This window comes from Centruroides sculpturatus, unplaced genomic scaffold (genome assembly GCF_000671375.1).
Source record: "Centruroides sculpturatus isolate CEXI.00-Female unplaced genomic scaffold, Cexi_2.0 scaffold992, whole genome shotgun sequence".
In the NCBI taxonomy this organism is placed as follows: Eukaryota; Metazoa; Arthropoda; class Arachnida; order Scorpiones; family Buthidae; genus Centruroides; species Centruroides sculpturatus.
Window position 1 is genome coordinate 289691 of NW_019385115.1, and position 25552 is coordinate 315242.

At 33.7% G+C, this 25552-nt stretch overlaps 2 protein-coding genes and 1 long non-coding RNA gene across 3 annotated transcripts in view; 2 read left to right on the top strand and 1 right to left on the bottom strand.

Moving 5' to 3' along the window:
- The window catches only part of LOC111634984 (calcium uniporter protein, mitochondrial-like), a 121914-nt gene extending 104413 nt beyond the window's left edge, over window positions 1-17501 (top strand). Inside the window, exon 7 of the mRNA XM_023379829.1 lies at window positions 16624-17501. Within this exon, the coding sequence (XP_023235597.1) occupies window positions 16624-16842 (219 nt within the window). The 3' untranslated portion in view covers window positions 16843-17501. The remainder of the gene's footprint in view (window positions 1-16623) is intronic.
- On the bottom strand, window positions 2051-15265 carry LOC111634985. Its single transcript, XR_002758317.1, has 3 exons — window positions 14615-15265; window positions 5001-5239; window positions 2051-2594 (listed from the first exon to the last, which is right to left on the bottom strand). It is a non-coding gene; the product is annotated as an uncharacterized LOC111634985 (long non-coding RNA).
- A 481-nt stretch (window positions 17502-17982) lies between the features above and the next one.
- LOC111634982 (leucine-rich repeat-containing protein 20-like) lies at window positions 17983-24292 on the top strand. The gene is made up of 4 exons (XM_023379827.1): window positions 17983-22373; window positions 22836-22979; window positions 23056-23223; window positions 23313-24292. The coding sequence occupies exons 1-4, from the start codon at window positions 22307-22309 to the stop codon at window positions 23525-23527; spliced, it is 594 nt and encodes a 197-aa protein (XP_023235595.1). The 5' UTR covers window positions 17983-22306; the 3' UTR covers window positions 23528-24292.
- The last annotated feature ends 1260 nt before the right edge of the window (window positions 24293-25552 follow it).

Consider the following 25552-nt stretch of genomic DNA (forward strand, 5'->3'; position numbering starts at 1 on the left):
ATATATATATATATATATAAAATCTCTCTTGTAATAATATATCATTGAAAAATTATTACAAATTGACTTGTTGATACTTATATTTTCTATTGTTGAGTTTGTACAGATTGTTAAAAAAAAAAATAATAATAATAATAATAATTAGTACCGTCGAACGTAATTAAATGATCATAGATAGCAAATTAAAAAGAAAAATTTACTCTTCTTATTTTGTAATGCATTTCGTTGTACATCCCTTTGTTTATTTCGTGCTCGCGTGCGTGTGTATACTGTCACGTGAGTTAAATGTACGCACGCTTACGTGTTACTGTACTTATACCATTATAATTTAATGCCTACTCGAGATGCTATAGTTATTGCTTTCATTTTTTTTTTTTTTTTAATGTTTTTCTTTAAGAAATGCATTACTTTAGTTTAAATCGGACATTTTTAGAAGTAGGCACGTTTAAAATGTGATAAAGTAATACATTTTTGCCTTAAAATATTCGATTGTAGGACGGTTAAAAATGTACAATACAGAACGGATGTTTTCTTTTTATTTATGTTATCGGTACGGGTGCGGTTTAGGGGTTTTTGAAAGTTTCACGTGCCGTCTCTGATTGGTTAATCGAACACTTCGTTACTTAATCATTTATTATGATTATTTATTGGTGTTTTTAAAGTAGAAATTTGGGTTTAGTTTATATATTAGTATTCCGTTTTAACGTAGAATTATCTCAGGGATACTATGGTACTAATTCTAAGAGATTCGTTGAGTTGAATTCTACTGTATTTTCGTTAAATATTCTCCCTCCCCCTCTCCAAATATTCCTTAACTGTAAAAGGTGGAATGTATGTAAACCTAATGCACGGAAATTCGTCTACACTTTTCCCTATTGACTTACCTTAACAACACTCGTCATATCTTCTACGTTGAATCATATCTGACTGTGAGTAGAGTAAATTATACAGACACTCGACACACAAAAGAAAACAGCCTCACCGAACACGAATACACAGCATTTATACATAAATAAACAAATGCATTATATCTAGCAGTAAGGGTGTCTTTACTGCAGGTGTTTCTCTGATTCGAGAGGATCGATGCTGCTCGGTTTTTTTTTTCTATCTCTCTCTCTCTCTCTATCTATCTCTCTCTTATCTTTCTCTATCCATACATTTCTATACTCTATCTATCTATCTCGTAAGTGTTAGCTATTTACGTTTAGCTATATTAAAGCTACGGTCGATTAAAATAATAATAATAATAAAAGGAGGTAGATTTTGTTACGGATAGAAAATTTAATACCCGATACACGACGAACAACACATAAATAACAACAGAAAGAGCTTAAATTTCGATCTTAGGATTGTTGTTGTTGTTGTTGTTGTTATTATTATTATTGTCACGATTAAGCCCAACAGAAATTGTACATCGATCGATCTGTGATTTCGCTGTAGAACCACCCCAAAAATATATATATAAATATATATATATATATAGGTTAAACGGACAATCCGACCGAAGCGAGCGTCACTCAGGTAACGTGGTCAATTAATCTATGCGTAGAGATACAAGGATTTTACAATAGATTATATATATATAAATATANAAAGACTGAAATTATGCAGATGTGAGCCAATATGCAAGTGAAGAAGAAACTTTTTTTCTTCTCTTCCTCCTCCTTTTTTCCTTTTACTTCTCTCCTGTTTTGTATCAGTTTAGATATTGCTTGACTCAATGATTTTTGATTATCTGTCTCTGTTTCTTACATCTTCATTTTATCACTTTTTTATCATATCATTTATTATTTACATACGTAACAGTGAATGAGAAATTGAATGATGAATTTTTTATTACTTTGTAGTTGAGCAAAAGACCATTAGTCACTATTTTAATTGTTGAAGACGACAGACATATACTGGACTATATATAATAAAGCTTTAACATTCATAGGGTTTATATTATAGTATTTCGTGATATTCGTAGGTATTACAATCAGCAATGGTAGATTATGCATTTGAGGCATCCAATGAAAGTCTTGAACCCTACCATAAACTGTTTAAATGCAATACTTTACTATGCTTAAAAACTTGGGAACAGAGCATGGCATATTATTTAAATACTTACTTTAATTAGATGTTATTTATGCAGCATGTGATAGGAAACTGTGTAGTGAAATATTTCGCAACAGAACACAATCTGTATTTTGTGAACAAAAATAAATTTTTTGGAGGAAAAAATAACTTTTTGATATAAAATTTTGATTGTAATCTAAATGACAGTTTTCATTTGCATGGAACCATGGTGGAATATATGTTATGGCATCAAGGTACCTGTAATGTAGTATGTGTCAACATGAAACTGGATAATGTAAATTTGTCCTATCTTGTTGAGCTATTCAGTGTCAACCCTGACCATGTATCTGTGTGGCTTTGTTCCAATGGTAAGGTTGTAGTAAGACAACAGTCTAGACAATAATTTGACTTTTATTTTAACCAACCATGCAATATCTACAGAGGAACTGACAAGATACAGGACAGAGATGATGTTGCTATAGACCAGTGGCGTGCTGTCCGAGGAAGCTGTGGAAGCACCGCTTCCCTTGTATTTTCTAAAATATAAATACATATTTGCAGTTATTTTCATATTGTAATGTATTTTGAATTACTTAAAATTAATATTTTATTATAACTGCATTATGTATTTTATTGCAAATTTATATACATGTGAAAAACAATGATAAGATTGCAATGATAAGATGCAAATATAAATTCATATATGCATATTCCCAATGGAAGCTCTGTACTGTCAAATATGGGATATCTTCCATGGCAAAAATATTTGAATCATGTAAAGCAGCCAGATTATGGATATTTGCGCATGCTCTTTCTTTACAGAGCACCAACCTCTGATGGTTTAGTTCATAGATGCTACATACCAAAATATCGTATAATGCTCCCAACGATTCTATCTATTAGCCTCTCTTAGGGAGCTATTTGACTAAGTGCATTGTTTTAAGATTAAGATAAAAAGTAAAGAATATTCAATATTATTTTTATGTACATTTCTTTACAAAAGCTATATTTAATTATAATTATATTGACTGATTTTCAAAAATAAAATCTTTAGAATTTTTATCACTTTTAGATATTATGAAAAACAATTTTCTGAAGCAAGTTTTAATTTTTTAAATTAAGTAAATTTTATGGAGAATTTTTTTCATTTATCTAAATAATGTAGTGAATTGCAATATTTATATTCATGTATTCATGTCCAAACTATATTGGCAAGTCACTCTTAGATATAAAAAATAATATAATTAATGACAATCTGAACAAAAACATACTAAAAGAATTATATGATTTAATATCATTAATTTTTATGGTACCGTCTACCAGTGCATCTGTTGAGTGCAGTTTTTCACCCATGAAGCGAATCAATACATCTGCAAGGAACACTCAGTCGGAGGAAAAATTGTCATCCTCAGCATTGCTTTCAATAGAAAAAGAGCATTTAAATACTTTGACTGAATTGACGACAAGCGATTTTTATGATAAAGTAATTAACAACTTTGTGGGGAAATATTTCCAAATAGAGTTAGTTTATCAAAAATAATAAAAATAAGTTCTTATGTCTTTGTTTTGTGTCAATTATCTATTTTAGAATTAAAATAAATAAACTGTTTATTTTTGTCATTTCCAGTATTTGTTTAAAACTTTCATGGAAACACAGCTTCCCTATCATCAAATGTCATGGCACGCCACTGCTATAGACAATCATCTCACAAAAGAAAAGAGTGAAAAAGTGACTCTCCTCATCTCCATCCGAAAATATATAGGTTAGAGGTTACACTGTGGTGTCCTCTGCATTACAATGCCAATGACATCAACAGAATAGTTTTGAAATCATTCTCTGGTGAAAGAATGCTGTTGCTTCCAGTGACCTCATCTCAACTTTTCTATTGCAATAAAATTCCATTAGTGAGTAATTGATCAATCACCACTTTAGATTGCTAATTTTCATATGTTAATGCAGCTGTTAACATAATCCGATAAACAACAGGTGCCTCGTAAATGTTTGAAACCATTTTTTGACACTCATTGTTCCAGTTCTGTTTTTTGCTTTTTTCCCTTGTCTACAACACTTCTCAAGTAAATCCATCTAATAGACAGTATTCGTAGAGTACACTGTGTCTTTTCATATGTGTATTTTGAAATGTTTGTATAACAATGTATTTTTGCCTGCACAAAAATTGTTGCCATGAATGTAAGTGATGGCAACAACCCTACATATATGATATACAGTATTAGTAGTGTATAAGTGAGATATAATGAAAGCTATTGTTTTCATTATATCATATTTGATTTCAAAGAATAATTTTCCTCTGATTTTACTGTACATTGAAAATTATACTGCATTATAGGTTTTAGGATTTGTTCAAGTTGTATACATTTTAATATTTTTGAATGAATTTAAGAGTTTTATTTTTCTTATTTTTAGGGAAGTTAACTTCAGAAGAAATGCAAACATTATGGGATGTTAAATCTCAAGTAGCTAGATTATATGAAGTACTTCATGTGGACCAATTTCAGTTGGAGAGGGAAAGAAAACTTTTATGTGAACTGGAACTATTAAAACAAGAATTAGAACCTTTAGAAGCAGTATGTATGGATTTATTATTTCTATCTAATTACAAATGGATATGAAATTATTGGTGAAAACATATTACTTATTACAACCTTATAAAACTCTTAAGGAGTTTTATAAGGTTGTAATTTTATATATGCTCTTAATTTTGACTAGTTTATTTGAAAACATACAAACAGTTAAACTTTTTCTACTGGTATAACATTTAAATTAACATTTAAATGTTATACCAGTATAACATTTAAATTAAGTAAAATGTATATATCATATCTAATATTATGAATAGAATTAAATATATTTTATCTTAAATGAATAGTTTTAAATTTAAATTTAAATTGAAGTTATATTGCAATGTAGCTAAGGCTTCTACCTGCCACTTTGAAAACTCAAGTTTGAATTGGATCAGACTCTCAAGAATCTGTGTGGTCTGGCCCAGACAAAAGCATAGATTTGTTCAAGCAGCATGGAAAATATATGGATCGGTATGGGGTCCTAAGAATATAAATGGACCAGTCCTACTTGAAATTTGGATATTTCCAATTTCTGATGCCCCCTCCACCCCTGGATCCAAATATGTCAGGCTCCTTTCTTCATGAAGTCATGATAAACCTATATTAAAGGGTTTTAAAAATATATCAAATTAGATTTAATAAATTACATTACTATTATAAATTTAGAGATGATAATGCATTCAAAATAATAATTAAATATAATAATAATTAATCAATACATTACTCTTGACTTCTCATAACTACAAAGATTAACAAAATACAAATCATGTATTATATTATTAAAAAATAATAATCCTTCTTAGATGTTTTGTATTTTTTTTATATTCAGGGACTCTTGTCATAAGTCAAATATAAATAGTAATGGAAATAATGGGGCACAGTTTTCAAGACCACACATATGGCCACCATGTATGCATTATCATTAGTGAAGTTTACAAAATTGCAGATTGATAGAGAGAGATTTGGAGTGCCACAGTTTGTCTATTTGCAATTCCATTGTCAAGAGAATGCAACCAGAATAAGATAGAATAGTTCTAAACATGTAGAATACCTCGTATTTGGCATCTCAGATTTTCCTAATACAAGTTGACAAGAACTGAAAATGTTAAAGGGGGACACTCTCGTCAATTGACAAAGCAGAAAATAAATTAATGATTAATGCTTAATAAAATATGTGGCACTATTCATTTTAAAAAATACATTTTTATTTTCTTTTAATAAATTTAGGAAAATTACATGGTTAACATCAATACTTATTCAGTGTTATCATTGCAGCTAAAGTCTCCATCAAAAATTCAGATTCATTGCTAATCTAAATATTATTACAAATGGGACCTTAGAGAGATGAGATGGGGTTCAAATCAATCACACAAATATGGTGTTCTTCTCTTAATGCCAATAAAATAAGTTACTTTACAAATACAATGATATGTTTAGATTCAAAAAGTTTTATTTAATTTAAACTTTCTCAATCACTTTCATACATGTGTGACCTTAGGATTGACACCTCTTTGATGATGACACCACTGTGTCCCAGTAGACAGACACAGAAGCTGTTAGGGTGATTTATTTTCATATAAACATCAACTGAACAAATAGACACCCACAACTACCATAAATAATCAGGCTATATTTTGAAAATAATAATTACGAATTACAAATGAATTTGGCACTAGAGGGACATTAGGCACTCTTACTGTTTTTACAAAATATATGTGGTCTCATTATACCCGTCTCTTCCCCATTTTGAGGTAGTCGTACTTACAATCACTCTGTTGATTGAGAATGGTACTCCATACTGCAGACACTGGGCTTAAGGGAAACTCTTTTATTAGTTACTGAAAATAACTGTTTTTGTTTCAACGGTAGTTTTTATTTACAGAAACAGGGAGTGCCTCATCTCTTTCAACTATCTTAGCTGTGTTAGTTATTAGAGCCATAGAATTCAAAGTGTTTTGATCCTCACTTTGTATACATTACCCCCTTCTATATCTGTGGTATGTGGATGATGTGCTGCTCGCATGGGATGGCTCGGAGGATGAGTTACTATAATTTATACTAACTTGAATAATAATAAAATTAAATACAGTAGATCTTGTCCACTTTATGGTGTTCTATTTTTATAAATGGTATATATACCATATTATGTTTTATGAATTTTTATACTTAACTGCTATATTTTATGCTGGCCTTTCCTACATGGTATTATATAATTCAAACTTTATTTCAGAACATGGAGTCTTGATTTATGATGAAAATTGTAACTAGTACCCATGGAAAATTAGACTATGAATTGTAGAAAACTATTGTTAAATAAGTCATCTTAAGACAGCTTACTTATAGATTTCCACAAATTGATTAGTTTATAAATAAGAAAAATATATATACTGTATATTTAAAAGATGTATACTAGTAGTAATTTAGTCATTATTACTGCATTTTTGTGATTTTATTCTGTGACAGCATCCACAAAAAATTACTAAAATAGAAATTAAACATTTCCATAACCCAAACTCACCCCACTGTATTCTCTGTAACTATGGAACAGCTATTGATCCATAGGTACAATATTGTAATTGCAATTTAAAACTGGAGTATAAACCACCAGCCACATAACCTGCACCTCTTTTCAAATTGTCTTTAAAACATGTGTTAACATGTGTAATTATTTTTTAACTGTTATATACATAAAATTAAAATAATAATTTGTTATGTTTTATTTTCAGCAAAAAGAAGGTTTAATGTCTGAAGCTAAAAAACGTACAACAATACTCTCGTGGTTGGGCCTTGGATTGATGGGTGTTCAGTTTGGAATCCTCGCACGTCTAACTTGGTGGGAATACTCTTGGGATATAATGGAACCTGTTACTTATTTTATAACATATGGTACTACTATGGCAATGTATGCATATTTTGTTTTGACACGGCAGGTAAGACTTTTTCTTTTATGGAATATAAAAATTTTTGCATGCTATAAATACATTTTTATACATTAACTTTTGATGATGTGTAATTTTATATACCATTATTAGAAAAATTTAATAGAATTCGCGTAAGTTTCTTACCAAATTGAAATATATAATCATAAAATCTTATTATTTTACAATACATTCAGAGCAAATCCTTTCTAATTCAAAGAGCAAACTCTTGTAAATTTAATGTGTATATTTTATAGACTTGGTGGTTTCTCATATCATTATTCTATATTAAATAGATAAAATTTTTGATAACTTGGAGTGGAAAGGATAGAGAAAAATTTTCAAGTTAATGAAATCTTGAGTTACAAATACTACTATTATTTTAACCGCTTTGAAATCATCATGTTTTATAAATGATATAGTTTCTAGAAAGCTCTTTAAAAGCTTGAGCTTCTCTGGCATCCCTATATGTAAGGAGAGCAGAATACAGTGAACTCCTGTATAATGCACTCCTCTATAAAGTAAATTCATATAATGCAACAAAAAAAAATGTAAAACAAAAAAACAAAAACTGCACACATATAAACTGGAACTGTAGTACTCGAAGAAATAACACCTAAATTAGAATGCGGCACCATTCGATAAATAGAACTGTTTTTTGTATTTGTACCTGATCGGGGCCAATAAACTGTGGCCGAAAGTATTTGACCAGTAAAATTTTTTACTTATTTGCTTGAAATTGTGTTTAGGTGTTATTTCTTTGAAAAAAATTGTAACTAGTACTCATACAAAATTTTAATTTTGTCATCCAGAGGTGTGTGTATATGTATATATATATATACCTCTGGTATATAAAAAGAAATAAATCCTATCAAGACAAATACAAGGAGTGCTGTACAATATGGGGATACATTCTGTGTTGTTATAGGAAATCATGTTATCATGATTTCCTATAACAACACAGAATGTATCCCCATATTGTACAGCACTCCTTGTATTTGTCTTGATAGGATTTATTTCTTTTTCATTTTCATTAATTGTTTCTTACACTTGGTCGTTTATTTTAGCAATAATGTTCTTTTTGATAAATGTCTGCAGACAGCTAGGTCATTGTCAATGTAGACAAAATGTTTGAATGATACTTTTTCATCACTTGTTGCTATAATGGGATTGACTCAATTTAATCTTCTTTGATATAGTCAGCAGATTCTGAAGGAAATTCTGATTTTATTCAAAGTATCAACAAATTGTTTTTGGAAAGCAGTTTTCAATGGTGCTGTATGGAACTTTATTCCAATTTTTGTTAATCATTTGTGTTGCATCTATCTGATTCACTCCATACTTACATGATCAATCCTATAACATGCAGCATTTTTCATATGATTAGCTTTCTGTATCATAATTTAATTTTGAATGATTCCGTGATCTAACAGTTACAATTTAGAAGTTGTAAAATTGAACCTTTATAGCTGTCAGAGTGGGAATCATCGAATATGTAACTGTTTATAAAAAAGAATAATTTTTGTTTTTAGCAATCATGCAGGGGTATAATTTTCCGGCTGGTTAGAAAAAAATCTCTGATGTCATCCATGCTTTCTTATTTTCTGCACATTGCATAGGTAACATCTTGGCATTGTGGAAATATGAAGGCTTTAAAGATTCTACAAATAATAACAATGACAATTTTTCATTGCCTGTCATGTTCACTCCTAAAAGAAGTTACATATATATATATATATTTTTTTTTTTTAATGTCATGACAGAAATCATCTTTGAACATCATTGTTTTGTCTGGCAGGCATTTAGAAAATAAGCCTTGTCAAAAACATCATATGGGCTATAGTTCTGTACAATTCCTGGTAAACTTTTCAACTACTTGGCATAATACTTTTTTTGTTCTTTGCACTTTTACCACAAATTTTATTAAAAATTATTTCATTCCTCTTCTTAAATTTATCCAACCACCCAGTTCTTGCTTTCAATTGGGTGTCTTAATATACTTTTCAGTTTTTTCTCTAACAAGGTTTCAATCAACATTAATACTCTTGTTCTTACATTGTAAAAATCATGCACTTTTCAGCATCAGGATACTCACATTTATACTTACTTTAATGTTCTGTCTAATTCTGTTGTTCATTGAAGCTTTCCAAAACTTGTTTTTCAGATATATAGAAAGAATATTCAACAAATTTCTGACTTTTTCTGTTTGCTTTCCTCTACAGTCTTTTTGATGAATTCTTTCCTGCCATCAACAAATTCTTTACTTTCTCTTCTTTGCCATTTCTATCTACTTTAGAATGAAAGTAATCAATACACAAATTCACCGGTCACTATCAGCCATAAAATGTCAATGTGCAAATTGAACTTCAAAGTGACGTTTATATGGTATGTTTAGTTCCAAACGAGGAGATACAGTACATATAGGTGAACTCATAAATTTGAAATTGTGTGATAATGCAGGTTTCGATAACGCGATTTCCTATAATGCGTAACGAATCCCCCGCATTGTACAGGACTTATACTACGTTCGCACACAATCCACGACTCACTTCGATCTTGATTTACCTACAATCTGGATTGTGACCGTCACTAGTCGAACGTCGTGCTGTTCGCACAGGCAGTCCACTCGAGAAGAACCTGGCTATTACACGCTATGATAAAACTGACATAACTACGCGGTAAGTCATGAACACCAACAAACAAAATGGAAGTTTTGGTTAGAAATAAATACTTATTCTTGCCATACATATAATAATAGACAGATGTCGTCATCTCTCCAAATGTCTTTTTTATTTCTATGTCGATAGCCCAACATGTGTTCCGCAGCCATCTTGTATTTTCTCGCGCGCTTGGGATTGTGGGATCTCTCTTATAACTGAGTCTAGTTTCGAGAACTCTCTCCAGTCGATCGCGATTGAACCTCGTTTCAGTCGAGATTGAAACGGTCGAGAGCGTTCGCACCGCAGAACTGGAACTGATCTAGATTGTTCGCACTGCGGAACAATCTAGATCGAAATGCTAGGTGCGAACGGGGTATTACTGTATTATGCTGAGTGTATAGTTGTATATATTATCCCATGATGACGACACGTGGTTAAATTAAAGCAAATTTTTAATTTAAAAACTTTTATATTAATTTATGGATTTAGTGTTGTTTGGCAAATTATATGGCAGGACTATTTAATTATTTGTATGATTAAATATGAATTTTCTAATCTGTATGGTAGTAGTATTAGTTGATTTGTAAGTTGTTGGTTTATTTTGTGCAATAATTTTTCGAGAAATTTTGGGTCCTGAAAATGCTCTGCATTCCTGATTAACATTACTTTTTGTTTTGTCTAATACCTTGGGTTTTTAGTTTAGATCAATTAAACAGATTGTTTGTCAAATCACACAAGAAAAGGAAAAATTAAAAGTTTGAAAATTCCCTCTTACATCTGTGATATTGAACTGATTAAACAATTATACCCTGAAAGAACAAAAAAACGAATTAGATACTATTAGAAAATATTTATAATTTTAGAGAATATATTTCTCTCTTACAGAAAATACACATTTTATCCATAAAATGTCACAGATAGTACCGAAAACCAGTTATCTAGACCGCCATTCAATAGCCCATAGGGTAGGTGCAGCCAACCCACAAAAAATTCTTATATTCAATTAATATGTAATCAAATTTTTACCTCTAAAACTTAACACTAGGATCAAATAAGGTTATCACTTTTCACCAGTGACTCTCAATAATAGCACCAATTCTGTGTTGACAAAGAATATAACTCTTTCTCTAAGGTGCCACCGCATAACGCTAGGGTTGGAATGCCACTAACACAAAAGTAGACACTGAATACCAATACTTTTTTTAAAATTAAAATTTAACTACAAATATAAATAGTCACTATTGGTACGTAGTTAATACATATATGAATTTTCACATAAAACGCCTTCAAGAAAATTATAATATTTAGACCAGCATCATCTCAATGCCATAACACTCTTCACCTCCTTAGTCCAGATTATACCCAGGAACATATCCAGGGCTGTGCGTTATATTACAGCATCCTTTCCAATATCAAAAGCGATTACTTTTTCTATTTAAAATTCTAAGACCGACGGATATACACTAGACATCAAACCTGTAGCATGATGCACAGTGCTGGAAATAATTATAATGCTACCTATAAAAATTTGCATACATTAAAGAAATAATATTTTACGTTGGTAAGAAAAGAAATAACTCAATTTAAAAGTATAGAAGAAACTAAGTCATCTTCAGTTTCATCATGTCCAATCGCCAGGAACAAAACAGTTTTCTTTCCCAGAGAAAACAAATAACTGTTCTGTCATTTATGACAAGCAAATAACACTAGCATACATTCATCTTCAGGTGTTCTAAACAAATATTTTTCTACTTTTGTTACAGAGCAAGATAGGGGTTTGAAAGTGTTTGAGTAATTCTTAATTTTCTCCTGTCCATAAAGAATCATTGATGGATTTACACGTGCATGAACTTAAGCGAAATAACATTTACAGAGCTAGCGCTGTGTACTTGATATATTCTTTACAATTAGGAAAAACTTTTTCACATTATTACTAGAAAATGGACATTTTAATTTATTGAGAATGCGTTATCTAACTGAGAAATGCTGACAATGTTGTTACCTGTCTTTTCTGGCATTTTTTCTTTATTTATCCCTAATAATCTTTATACGGTAAGTCTTCGGGAGATATTACAGGATGGAGCCATAACTCCCTAACCAACAGTCTGATTTTTCTGAAAATTTCTAAAAACATTTCTCTCTAATACACAAACCTCCCTACAAAATTTCAGAAATTTTTGACAAAAGGAACCTGAGTTATTAAGCTTCGAAGTGGGTGAAAAATCCTGCTACTAGCATCCATATAGAACAAACATATAGGAAAAAACCCGCTATTTTTTGCATTTCTCAAACGTTTCAAGGTTTCTCCAGTCCAAAAATTAAAAATCTTGGGGGGTCATTTTTGACCTGTTGCCATACTTTCCCTGTTATATATTGTTATATATAACAGATCCAGGAAAGTAAAAAGTAAACTTAATTGAACCTTTTCTAATTATTGCAAAATATAAATGCAAATATCAAGAAATGTTTTAAATATTTGTATTTATTATTTAATATATTTCTAAATTTTTCTTTTTAAGTTTTTTCTAGCTATTTCTAAAAGATTTTTTTTTTACAGCTGGGTTCTGTCACACAAATAGAAGTATCTTTGTTTTATGATTACTCTCATTTTAAAAATCTTTGTTGTTTACTCTAGTGCTCAAATTGAATGTTTATTCTCAGTTTAAATATGTTTAACTGATTCTTAAACAGATTTAATTTTTAAAAATTAATCATAACACCTAATCAATGTTAAATGTGCAGACAAATTTTGCATCTTAAATTTATTTAATATTGAATTTCTAATATCAAATAAAACTGCCATAAAAATTTTATTGGTAAATTTTAATATTACATAAGCCATAAGATTACAGCCAATGCTAAAAAAAATTAATGATTTAACTTCTGCATTTTATAATTTACAATACTTTGGCAATTTAAATTACATTTTATTNATAAGAATTACATTCATACAAATCTTAAGATTTTTCTTTTTAATCTCTATGGACATTTTCCAATAAATTTTAATAAGTAAATATTTAGATATCAATAAACTTACTGATCATTAGTCAAATTGAAACACTGCCCAACTAATGATTTAAACTGCAATGGTCCTGAAAAATTTGAAGGCTTAGTTCTGGCAATCAGTTGGTCGACATTTTCGCCTTGTATTATATTACTTGCATAGAATCTACATAATAAATAAAATATAATTTCTGAATTATGAGAATATCCAATACATAAACATTTCAATAAGAATATTGATATTTATTCTTAATGTTAGATCATATGATAATGACATTGAAATAATTTAAACAGTGCATAAACATTGAAGTTAAACGAATTTATATAAGTTGCATCAACTCAAAATCAAAAATGACTGTCAGCATTATCATATTGATTACTTTATATTGAATTTTACTTCTATATCTAATAGAATCTTGAATAAAATGAATATACATAAGTATAACATTATTCTACAAAAATAATTTTATTTATATATTAAAAATATATATATAACTCTTTCTACCCTGTGGCACTAAGAGGACCTCTTTTAGCAAGCCCATTATGGGTTCGGCCAGGCTCACAATGGAGCAGTCGGGTGGTGAGGAACGGGGCCCGACATATCCGGACGGACCACCCCCGAAAAATTCCTGGGGATTTTTCGATCCCGGGTCCCCCAGAGCGGTAAGCTGCTACCTTGACTACTCGGTCATTCATATTCTTCANTGTTATATCGATTTCGCATCAGTGATGGCACCTACGTTACAGTGACCTCATTTAGTTCATGAGAATTTCCCTTAAGTTGTGCATTTTTTAAATATTTTGATAAATAGTGACCATGTGATGTTCTATTATCCAATTGGAAGTAACGATCTAACGTGCCTGTTATTTAAAATGTATTATCGCGCATTAATCATGCTTTAATGGGCAGTATAGATTAATTAATTTGTAGAAACATCAGTAAATCTTACTTGAATTTCTTGAAATCTCTACTATCCTCAATTCTTTAATAATCTGCTTTATCATAGAAAGTAATATTCATGCTCGGTGGGGAAATTTCTAGTTTATCGGTCCAATGATCGGTTGAAAAGATTTCGTTTTCTATATTTAAAAGCCATATTAGAGTAAAAGTAAGCTAAGAAACAAAACAATTGTTTTATTGAAGTAAATCGTGTGGTGACACCATTTTGTTCGCCCACTTTAAAACTTAATAACTCCCGTGTCTTTTGTCGAAAATTTCTGAAATTCTCAAGGGGGGTTTGTATATTAGGGGGATTGATGCTATTAAATTTTGGTGATTAAAGGCCGAGGGGATGGGGAGATAGATAGGGTCATGTGTGGTGTTGGACTTAATGAAGATTTAATCGTTATTAGCATTTACAGTTTATATATATATATAAAACTCATCTTTACCTTTAAAATAAGATTTTCACAATGAAGAACTCGGGTTGATTTCACACTAAACCATTTAAGACGAATGCATGTGGATTCGCCAAGCAGGTGCTCCATTTAAAAGTAATGGAGGACGTTCCATGCATTTCATAGTGAGTACAGTGGCGTGGAGAATAGAATGGACTCAACAACATGTTTATCAGTTTAAACTAGTCTTTTGCCAGTTGCTGGACATAATTTTAAAAATAATAATCGATTATTATAATGTTTATATGACATAATATTATTGTAACATTGTATTATTTATGCCATTAATCTTAAAACTCTTTAAAACAAAAAATACTAACGCCGGCTACAAATTAAGTCATTTATAACTAAAGACTGTTTACTTATAATAGATTTATCTAAGTAACTTATCTGTAATTGTGTTTTTCGAGAAATTCACTGACTGACTTGCTGACTTGACTGATCCAGTGTGAAAGCCCTTGCTTTGCATTCACGGCAGCGCACGGATGTTGTGGGAATGTGGTTTTATAGGAAGAAGGGAAAAATCAAAGGGACAGATAAGGTAACAAACAGCAAAGTAGCGCGACTTGACGTGACTGGAATGGACTAGTTTGGTGTGAAATCATCATACTTTACGCGGACCCCTTTCCAATGCTCTTGCTTCCATTCGAAATTCAGATATTTTTAGAATAGTTTTTAGAAATTTGTTCTTCTGTCTTTTAGTGGAGATTTTAGAGGAAAGCCCCAAGCAAACTTGCGTGGGGCCTTTCCCTAAAATCCATTTACTGCCAGGATACTAGATCTGTAAAGTGTGAGTATGGTGGGATATGGATTTTGCATTGTATATAAGTCAAAGAATCTTCGCACTTTAGAAATGGCCACCGACAATATCGAAAGTTTATATTATTAATTATAGATTCTAGATGTATATTAGGTCGTTGTTTTTGTTAATTATATTGTCAAATAACTCGTATACGAATATTTAATTCGTTAACGAAGAAACTTTTTACTTTATGGAAAAATCATTGTTGGCTTTACGCCATTGATTTATTTATAGAATCTCTTTTATCATTTGAATATTTCTATTCCAAGAATGAAAATAAAGTTGAACTCCGTACCTTAAGGAAATCGACTCATTGTTATATTGTTTAAACTGAATATTTTTAACCGAAAATCCCGAAATCGTTTCTATAAAGGAAGATTGGACATGATGGAGATGTCAGGACGAATTTAGTTTCTTCCATTTTAATTTATTAAAATTAATTTAATTGTAATGTAATTTATTGTATAAATCGTTCATTTTATTGTTCAAGTTCTTTCTTTATTACGATGATAATCCATGGGCTTCGAGAATCGCTAATGGATCTTTTGGCTATGGTTGCATTAATAACAATACTGTACGTAACTTTAAACAAATAACAGGCTTGATCTTCGACTGTTTTAACTCCTGAGTGCGTAGTCTCTACGAAGGTGTTGAGAATATCACGTGGTAGCAACTCGTTCGGTGAATGGTCTGACTGAATTGATACCACGTGATGTTCTCGACACGTTCGTGTTGCTTTGTTTTATTTGTTTGCGGCAATGCAACACGTGGGCGATCTACCGAGGAGGATTTTCTATGGGAAATTGGCCCCTATTTAGATTGTTAAACACGTGAAGTAATCCCGGAAAATTTCACGTGGCTCAGGCGCGAACAAAGTCGGAGTTTTTCTATTGTCCTCCTCGATAGATTATATATTATTTTTTAGTAGGAAATATTTTATCTGTAAGTCAATAGAAATTTTAAGGATCTGTGTAATTTCTAATGGAGTAGTATATTAAAAAGAAAGCCTGGTATTTTTGGCTCCATTCTATTCAGAGATGTTCTCACCAATGGCCGAGTGAATAAAATCACCACAAACACTTGTTTTTGGTAGTGGATTCGCATCCACTGTTGTTATGAAATTCTCTATGTAATTATCATATTATCTATTGTTTTTAATAAAGGACTTAGAGTAAAAACAATAATTTTTTTTGTTGTATAGGAGTACTATTTGCCTGACGTCTGTGATCGCCAGTCATTGAAACTTTTCCACAAAACAGCGGGCAAAACAAAATTAAACGTTCAGAAATATAACGAATTGAAGAACGAAATAGCACTAATAGAAGACGATCTGAAGAGGTTGAGAGATCCAATGCATCTTCATCTTCCAATCAAAGAGCCTACAAAGTTCAAATTCAAAGATAACGAAAATTCTAGTTAATAATACCTTATGCTGAATAGGACAGCGGCACGCAGTGCAAAAGTTCTCTTCCATCGGATACCACGAATACAGTATATAACACGAAAAGATGTCAAAACATCCTATTATGTACAGTAAGTAAAAGAGATACGAGACAGATATATACCTTCAACCAGTAGATGACAAAAATTTGTATATAGCCTCTTAAACATCAAATGTTTAATAACAACTTTAAGATATCTTTCTATATTGAGAATTTCTATAGTAACATCTTTACGCTTGCTCATTCTACAATAATTATGCATTATATATTGATACAAAGATGACGGGAGAATCAAACACTACTTCCAGAAGCTAAAAAAAAAAACCCAAAAAAATTAGTTTGTTTAGCTACATTTCTCAATTTACGCTCTTTCGGAAGCAATCCCATCCCTTTAGAAAAAACTTCTATCGAAAATTTAGGGTATCAAGAAAAGAAAATTAATTAATAATAACTTTCTTAAATAAGGTTAAAATACGGATGCAGTTTTACTAGTGGTTGTAAATATTTCTTAACACATTTTCACTTACTACATGGAAAATTTTTCTTCTTCTAAAAATCGCTAATTCAAAAACACCAAAGAATAGGAGAGGGAATTGAAAAAAAAAAAAAAAAAGGAAACAAAACAACCGAAAAATTACGTGCAAATTGCCAAATAAACTTTCAGAATTCGTCTTTTTATCTACGAACTTTCCGTAAACGTTGGTTCCATCGATATCCAAGCGAATTATTATTATTTATTTATTTATTTATTTCGTATTCGGTAATCGAACACGGACTCGGAAATCGAACATCGTGCATGAATCTCAAAATGAATCGAAGTCGATAGTGAAAAAGTAGTTTATTTTATAGTAGTATTCGAACGATTGAAATTATTTTTCATGTAGAAAGTTAGATGTGTTCAAAAGAGAGAATTTTACAACGAAAAAAAAAAAAAATACACAAACGAAATTTCCTTCTGCATCTCTGAAATCCCGTAATTAATATATATATATATATATATTAATATATATATATATATATAAAATCTCTCTTGTAATAATATATCATTGAAAAATTATTACAAATTGACTTGTTGATACTTATATTTTCTATTGTTGAGTTTGTACAGATTGTTAAAAAAAAAAATAATAATAATAATAATAATTAGTACCGTCGAACGTAATTAAATGATCATAGATAGCAAATTAAAAAGAAAAATTTACTCTTCTTATTTTGTAATGCATTTCGTTGTACATCCCTTTGTTTATTTCGTACTCGCGTGCGTGTGTATACTGTCACGTGAGTTAAATGTACGCACGCTTACGTGTTACTGTACTTATACCATTATAATTTAATGCCTACTCGAGATGCTATAGTTATTGCTTTCATTTTTTTTTTTTTTTTAATGTTTTTCTTTAAGAAATGCATTACTTTAGTTTAAATCGGACATTTTTAGAAGTAGGCACGTTTAAAATGTGATAAAGTAATACATTTTTGCCTTAAAATATTCGATTGTAGGACGGTTAAAAATGTACAATACAGAACGGATGTTTTCTTTTTATTTATGTTATCGGTACGGGTGCGGTTTAGGGGTTTTTGAAAGTTTCACGTGCCGTCTCTGATTGGTTAATCGAACACTTCGTTACTTAATCATTTATTATGATTATTTATTGGTGTTTTTAAAGTAGAAATTTGGGTTTAGTTTATATATTAGTATTCCGTTTTAACGTAGAATTATCTCAGGGATACTATGGTACTAATTCTAAGAGATTCGTTGAGTTGAATTCTACTGTATTTTCGTTAAATATTCTCCCTCCCCCTCTCCAAATATTCCTTAACTGTAAAAGGTGGAATGTATGTAAACCTAATGCACGGAAATTCGTCTACACTTTTCCCTATTGACTTACCTTAACAACACTCGTCATATCTTCTACGTTGAATCATATCTGACTGTGAGTAGAGTAAATTATACAGACACTCGACACACAAAAGAAAACAGCCTCACCGAACACGAATACACAGCATTTATACATAAATAAACAAATGCATTATATCTAGCAGTAAGGGTGTCTTTACTGCAGGTGTTTCTCTGATTCGAGAGGATCGATGCTGCTCGGTTTTTTTTTTCTATCTCTCTCTCTCTCTCTATCTATCTCTCTCTTATCTTTCTCTATCCATACATTTCTATACTCTATCTATCTATCTCGTAAGTGTTAGCTATTTACGTTTAGCTATATTAAAGCTACGGTCGATTAAAATAATAATAATAATAAAAGGAGGTAGATTTTGTTACGGATAGAAAATTTAATACCCGATACACGACGAACAACACATAAATAACAACAGAAAGAGCTTAAATTTCGATCTTAGGATTGTTGTTGTTGTTGTTGTTATTATTATTATTGTCACGATTAAGCCCAACAGAAATTGTACATCGATCGATCTGTGATTTCGCTGTAGAACCACCCCAAAAATATATATATAAATATATATATATATATAGGTTAAACGGACAATCCGACCGAAGCGAGCGTCACTCAGGTAACGTGGTCAATTAATCTATGCGTAGAGATACAAGGATTTTACAATAGATTATATATATATAAATATACTTGTAATTCGGAAGCCTTCGAGCCGCGCTCGCTCTCAACAAGAAATGAAATAATACCACGTCGTTTACGCTCAAACTAGAGCTTAGTACAGAGCACAAACCAGCAACTGCCTAAAAACAATAGTTTTTTTTTTTTCTTTCTTTCTTTCTTTTACGTATTGCGCCATTTCGTCGACTGGTGGAGTCATTCGATGTATCCTTTTTTTAATACATATATATATATATATATATACAGTTCGCCCTTATAAAGGAAAGGCATTCATTACGGAATAACCCTTTAAATGACGTAACCGTTTTACGGATTTTTTTGGAGACGACAGCACGTTTTCTGACGTGATGACGTTGGTCGAGGGTCGAACCACAGTCCCATCACTGCCATTTAAGGGGCTTTCCTAGCCAAAAACGAAATAAAAAAATAATAATAAACGACTCGAAGGCTTTCCGTTCGGCCGTACGCTTTTCGTATTCGCCTTTTTATTCTCTGCAGGGCGACGATCCAACAGCAATCTTTGCCCCTCCCCCCTCTCCACCCTTTCTTTCTTTAGTGTTTAGAATCTGATAGGGATTTTTTTTTTTTTTTTTCCCTTCTTTTTTCCCTTCTTACTTTCCAACGGTACGTCGATGCAGCTACATTTTGTTCGAGATGAGATCGTGCCTTGTAACATTTCTGTATTCAAAGTTTACACCGCTTTAACACTACAGAACGGTCTTAGAGATATTTGTTTTTCGTTTGTCTGCTCGTCTGAACGTGTAAAATTTGGATTTTTTGGCCAACTTTCGCTTTCCAGCAAAAAAAAAAAAAACGGAGGCGGTTTCTCTTATAAGTCTCTCGTCGAAAATTCCTGTTTGTAAATACAAAAGAAAAAAAGATCCCCCCCCACAAAAAAAAAAAATCTGTTTATAAATCGAAGAGTTTTGTCAAATAGAATATTCAAAATATATTATCATATGTAGAAAATATAATGCTATTTGATAATATTAAACTTTTGATCGATACTAAAAAACTCTGTCCACTGAAGATATATATGTATGTATTTACGTGTTTTATCGACCGCAATAACTACTCGCTTATCGGGTGATGATGTCACCTTAACCGCGTTATAAACGGGGCCGTCGTCCCACCGATCGAACGGAACGAAAACCCTCGTTGTAACGTCGCTTCCGGTGGAAAACTAGATGCCGATTTAATACAGGTGATCGCGATTTTTACGTCACCGGCGAAAGATCGTTGTCCCATTTAGAGTGACGTAAGACGCGATGAGAGCTTAACGGTCTCCGATTGTGCTACATTCTTCACTTAACAAGTCACTTTCCTCGGTCGTGTTTATCACCGGGACGAAAGGGATTTGCACTCTCTACTTCCCTCCCCTCGCTCTCTCTCTCTCTCTTTCTCTCTCCTCGCGGAGGTTTTAGTGGATTCTACGACTCTACGTCGTTAAACAGAAGATGACACTCCGATCTCTGGCTTTACCTGCATCAACGTAACGCAGTACCGCGAAATGGGGTGGGCCAAACTCTTGGAAGTCGAATTTATTCCCTCCCTCCTCTACGAAAAGAAGCAACGCGACGAAAATAAGTCGCTCTGGCTAACGTCCAGTTTCTCTCTCGCGTAAATACTAAAAGGCTTGTTTTTTTTATATATATATATTCTAACGTCACGTTGCGTAAAGGTCGGTTGAGGTGACCAATAAGGTGTTCGGTAAATAAAAACAATTTTTCGATAAACTAGTTTCGCCATTTCTATTTTCGGAACGGCTAAAGAGAAAGCGATTTTCTCTGGCACGCTTCGATGCTTCTAAAAAAACAAATAATAATAAAAAAAACTGTTTATGTGTATATGTGTATATATATATATAATGCTCACGAAGGTCAGTAACGTTTCCGGAACTACCCCACATCGATGTTAGTACGCGTTAAATATAGAAAAAATTGAATCGCTTCCGTACGTGGCGAGAAATCGCTATCGTAATCGCTATTTAACGATTTATCGCGTGGTTCGTGTTTGTTTGTTTATCCGTCTTCGGCGGCGTAAAAACAAAACTCGATGCGTAGTATCGGGTGACGAATTGGTCCCTTTTTTTCTCGCGTGTGATGCGGAATATGTAAAATAAAATTTGGTCTCGGCTCAAGTTCGTCACAGCACTAAATTTGGATATATTTTTTTAGTTACTTAGTCGAAATTTCCCAATGGGACATTTTCCTCCGAGGATGGGAAAGAAAGAAAAAGAAAAAGAAAAAAAAGTCAGGACTGGCAACGACACGTCAAACAACGAACTCGACTATTATTAGAATTAGCATCGAACAGGTAACAATGAACGTACAGGTAGAATCAGACTGTTGGAATGGTGCCCTGGACGTAATTCTGGAGAGAGTAACGACTTTCATTGGGGAAAATGCTACCGACACTAGGAACGTTACGCTGTTTGATCCTGGAAAAAATTCCTCCTCCCTCTTTCCCCGACGTCTTCGACCCCTCGGTGACTTACCGGGGATGCGGTTCGGACCACGTTTTAATAATAAAAAATAGCTTGGGGGGGAGGTAGACGACCCGAACGTGTGCCACCGAAACTATTCGTTAAATATTGTGCGAAAGGACTACGTAGTTGTTTTGGCCCCGTGTTTGTTTTTGTTTTTCCTTCCCCCTTCGGATCACGAGACAGCTGGGTGCGTTCTTTCCTCCCTTCCTTCCAGCTGATCCGGGTTATTTTTAGAAGGGATGCTAAATGCGCGCGCATCTATCTGGGAATAAAATAAGCGGCGCTGCTGCGAACGGCAAACAAACCGGGGCAAATCGTTATTCTCTTTCGTAGGACCCTATTTATACAGTCAAGACGTACAACGTGGTAGTTGCAATGGCGGGTAAGGCCGTCATTAAAGTGGTACATCGTTGCACCGATGCCACCGTTAACCAGAACCTAGGTAAGTCTCCTTTCTCTCTCTCTCTCTCTCTCTCTCTCGTGTTCGATCCCTTCTTTTACGTCACACCGGGCAATTAACAATAAGCAAAAGAAGAAAAAAAAAAGCATTGCGTTGTTAATTCCTCTTATTGTACCGGAAGCTCGAGCTGTGGTCTCTTGAAGATTCCCTCTACTCCTCGTGAAATTTATTACGTATTTAAACGATTTTCCTCATCCCCCGAATTAAGGTAATATCCGCGGGTGATTCGGGGTGTAAATCGCTCTTTTTTGGAGGTTTCGTCTGCGCGGTTCTTTGTTGCCTAGCGGAAATCTACGACGTCATTAATCGCGTGCCAAAAACTTTTGCGTCGCATCTGGGGAATTGTGGCGCAGTTTGGGTTGTTTTTTTTTTTGTATGTTTGTTTCTTTTTCCTTTGTTCCGTCGGCCTGAATCCCGTGTTTTATCGAGTTGGGAAATTTACAGATCTGTCGGAATGCCAGCTGATGTCCTTTCCGGACGCCATTTATCACCTGATGAGGAACACGGTGCTGCTGGGATGCGATCTCTCCTCCAACGTCCTCCGCAAGCTGCCTTCCAAGTTCGCCATTAAGTTCGTTTACATAACAGGTTTGTTTTTGTTTACCTCTCTGTCTCTCTATTATCTGGCATTCTTTCCCGATTAATCGAACGAATTAATATGTAGAGTTGAACCTGGCCAACAACCGACTCAGCACACTTCCCGACGAACTCCTGGACGTGACGGAGCTTCAGAGACTGGACATCTCCAGAAACGACTTCCTGTCGTTGCCCAAAGTGGTCTTCAAACTTCCCAGACTCACCCACCTGAATGCCCAGAAGAACTACATCTCCGGTAAGGCACACCACCCTTTGTCTTTCGAATGGCGTATATAAAAAAAATGGCGGGTCGATGACGTTGCTTTGTCTTTATTTTCTTTCTAGAGGTGGACGTGAACAGACTCAAGAGCGCTCCTGCGCTTCAAGAGGTGGATCTGAGAAACAATCCCTTGGACAGATCCAACTTGGGACAGTTAATGGAATTCAAGTCGCCCCGGTTGACCGTTCAGGTTAGTCCTCTAGCGGAGGAGGACGAGGACTTGAAGGATCTCTTGGAGTTCGAGGACGATCCTCTACCTTCGGATCGGAACCGCGACTAAAAAGTTCCGACTTTTATATTTTATTGGAGCTCGCCCCGAGCTACACGTCGGACCGGATGCTCGATTGTCCGAGTATTCTTCCGGTCCTATTTATTTAAATTTTCTTTTTTTTTTTTACCGGTTACGTACCATTCTGTATATATATGCCTCGCGCGTCTTCACGCCCTATCGAGCATTCGGATCGTCGCCCGTATTCCCCGCTTTCTTCGCCGTTATATCGAATATTCAGCCGCGCGTGAGCGTGACTCCAGGAAAGTACGCAGCGATTTTCGAATAACCCCCCCTAGGCACGAACCCTCTCTCTCCCCTTTTAAATTTTTAAACTAGCGACTAAAGTAAAGCATTCCGTTCCCACCCGAAAAATAAATAAAATAAGAAAGGAAGGAAGGAAGTCGGAGATTGGGAAGAAAAGCGCGGGTTCGGACCCGACGATCCATGTACATAAGTTTTTTTATATATATGTATACCGAACGTGCCTTAGTCTTTCGGCCGTCTCGGCAGTTGGCGTGCCGTTAGTTTTGATAAATTTTGGATTTTATATAAAAGGGGGCGCTCGTCCTATCGGAGCGCCATCTTTCGTTGGATATAGTGTAGCTTGTGGCGCCACACCACGACTGGTTCGTAGCGAAAGAAGAGAAGATCGGAGGTCGAGCGCCCGTTAGAACTGTTGGGGTTGCTTCGCGCGTTCACTTTGTTTTCGATATAAATGTTTTTTGTATTAACGAGATTGAGAAGAATTAATTAATAAAAGATATGACTCGTGTCTGTCTGTCTGTCTGTCTTTGTCTTTCTTCACTGGCGCGAGAGTGATGACTCAAGTTACGAATCATCAGTATTACACTCGGGCGAGTAATGACGATTTGGTAAGATACCAGGTTGGAGATTCGAGTGTTACGGCCTTGGTTACGCAATAACCCTTTGCTCATCTTAGAAGTATTTTTAGAGTATTAACCGGAAGTACGGGCGTGTAGAGGACCCCGACCTTCTGCTATGCGTAGGAAGAATCAGGCTAACATGCTGGCAATCCAGGATGGGGGAAAGATAACGCTGCGCATCCTCTTTAGTTAGGGATTCCGCGGTAATTCGTTCTTTCGGGGTTCTACGCGTTCGGAATTATGCCAAAGTAAGACCTTTGTGAGAAAACACTACAAGGTTTGCATGCCAGGACGATCCGAACACGGGCGGGAACCGATTACCAATTTAACTAGCGGGTAATTAATTCGTAAATGACCCATAAAAAATATGGCCAAAGTGTTTCTCGTCTTCCGAAGGGTCCTCTTCCTTCGTAGAAAGAAACCGCCCAGGAATTTAAGGGGACGTTTCACCGAGAGGGAGCATTCGATCGAGAGAATATTAGGAGTGTTATTCTCGTACTATAGAATTCGTTCCGCTGTTTGCTTCCTCCTTTCTCTACTCCCAAATTGGCAGCATTAACAGGACCGATCCTAAGCGGAATCTCTACCTGGAGCTTAGAAAATAATTTGAGGAATTTAAGAAAACACTCCACAACGCAACACAAGAAAGAAATGAAATTTTTAGATTCTCTTAAGGCACCGGCTCCGTCTTTATTCCAAATAAGAGAAATTACTACGTTCGCTGCTCGTTAGAAGTCCGGAAGTCTGATCTCGAACCGTTTCCGGAGGCAGCGATCTTATAAAACACTGCAAAGTGCTCGATGGCATCGTGGCTTTATGCAGGTCGACATTGGATCCTCTTGCATAGAAATTGTCGGTTTATTTCGCCTTTTATTCGTAAATTTTGACCCATAAGGGACTCTGTCGTGGTTTCTAAAGTCTCGAGATTTTCGAATTACGGAAGAAATAGAAGTAGAAAGAATTATAGGGTGGAACCCGTGAGGACCAGCATCGTAGTCGAAAATCAAACTGCAAAGTACCCGAGTGGATAAAACCGCCAAACACTGGTAGTTTAGTCGAAAGTTCGCTCCCGGTTGCGTGGAGTTTACAGTGTTTTCTTGACGTGTCTAACACTTAAATGGGGTTCTGTTTCCCGTAGAAAGACCTCACG

Coding starts and splice junctions, on each gene's coding strand:
- LOC111634982 (XM_023379827.1), top strand. CDS start 22,307: ATGGCGGGTAAGGCCGTCATTAAAGTGGTACATCGTTGCACCGATGCC. Junction 22,374..22,835: donor CACCGTTAACCAGAACCTAG/GTAAGTCTCCTT, acceptor GGAAATTTACAG/ATCTGTCGGAATGCCAGCTG. Junction 22,980..23,055: donor TAAGTTCGTTTACATAACAG/GTTTGTTTTTGT, acceptor ATTAATATGTAG/AGTTGAACCTGGCCAACAAC.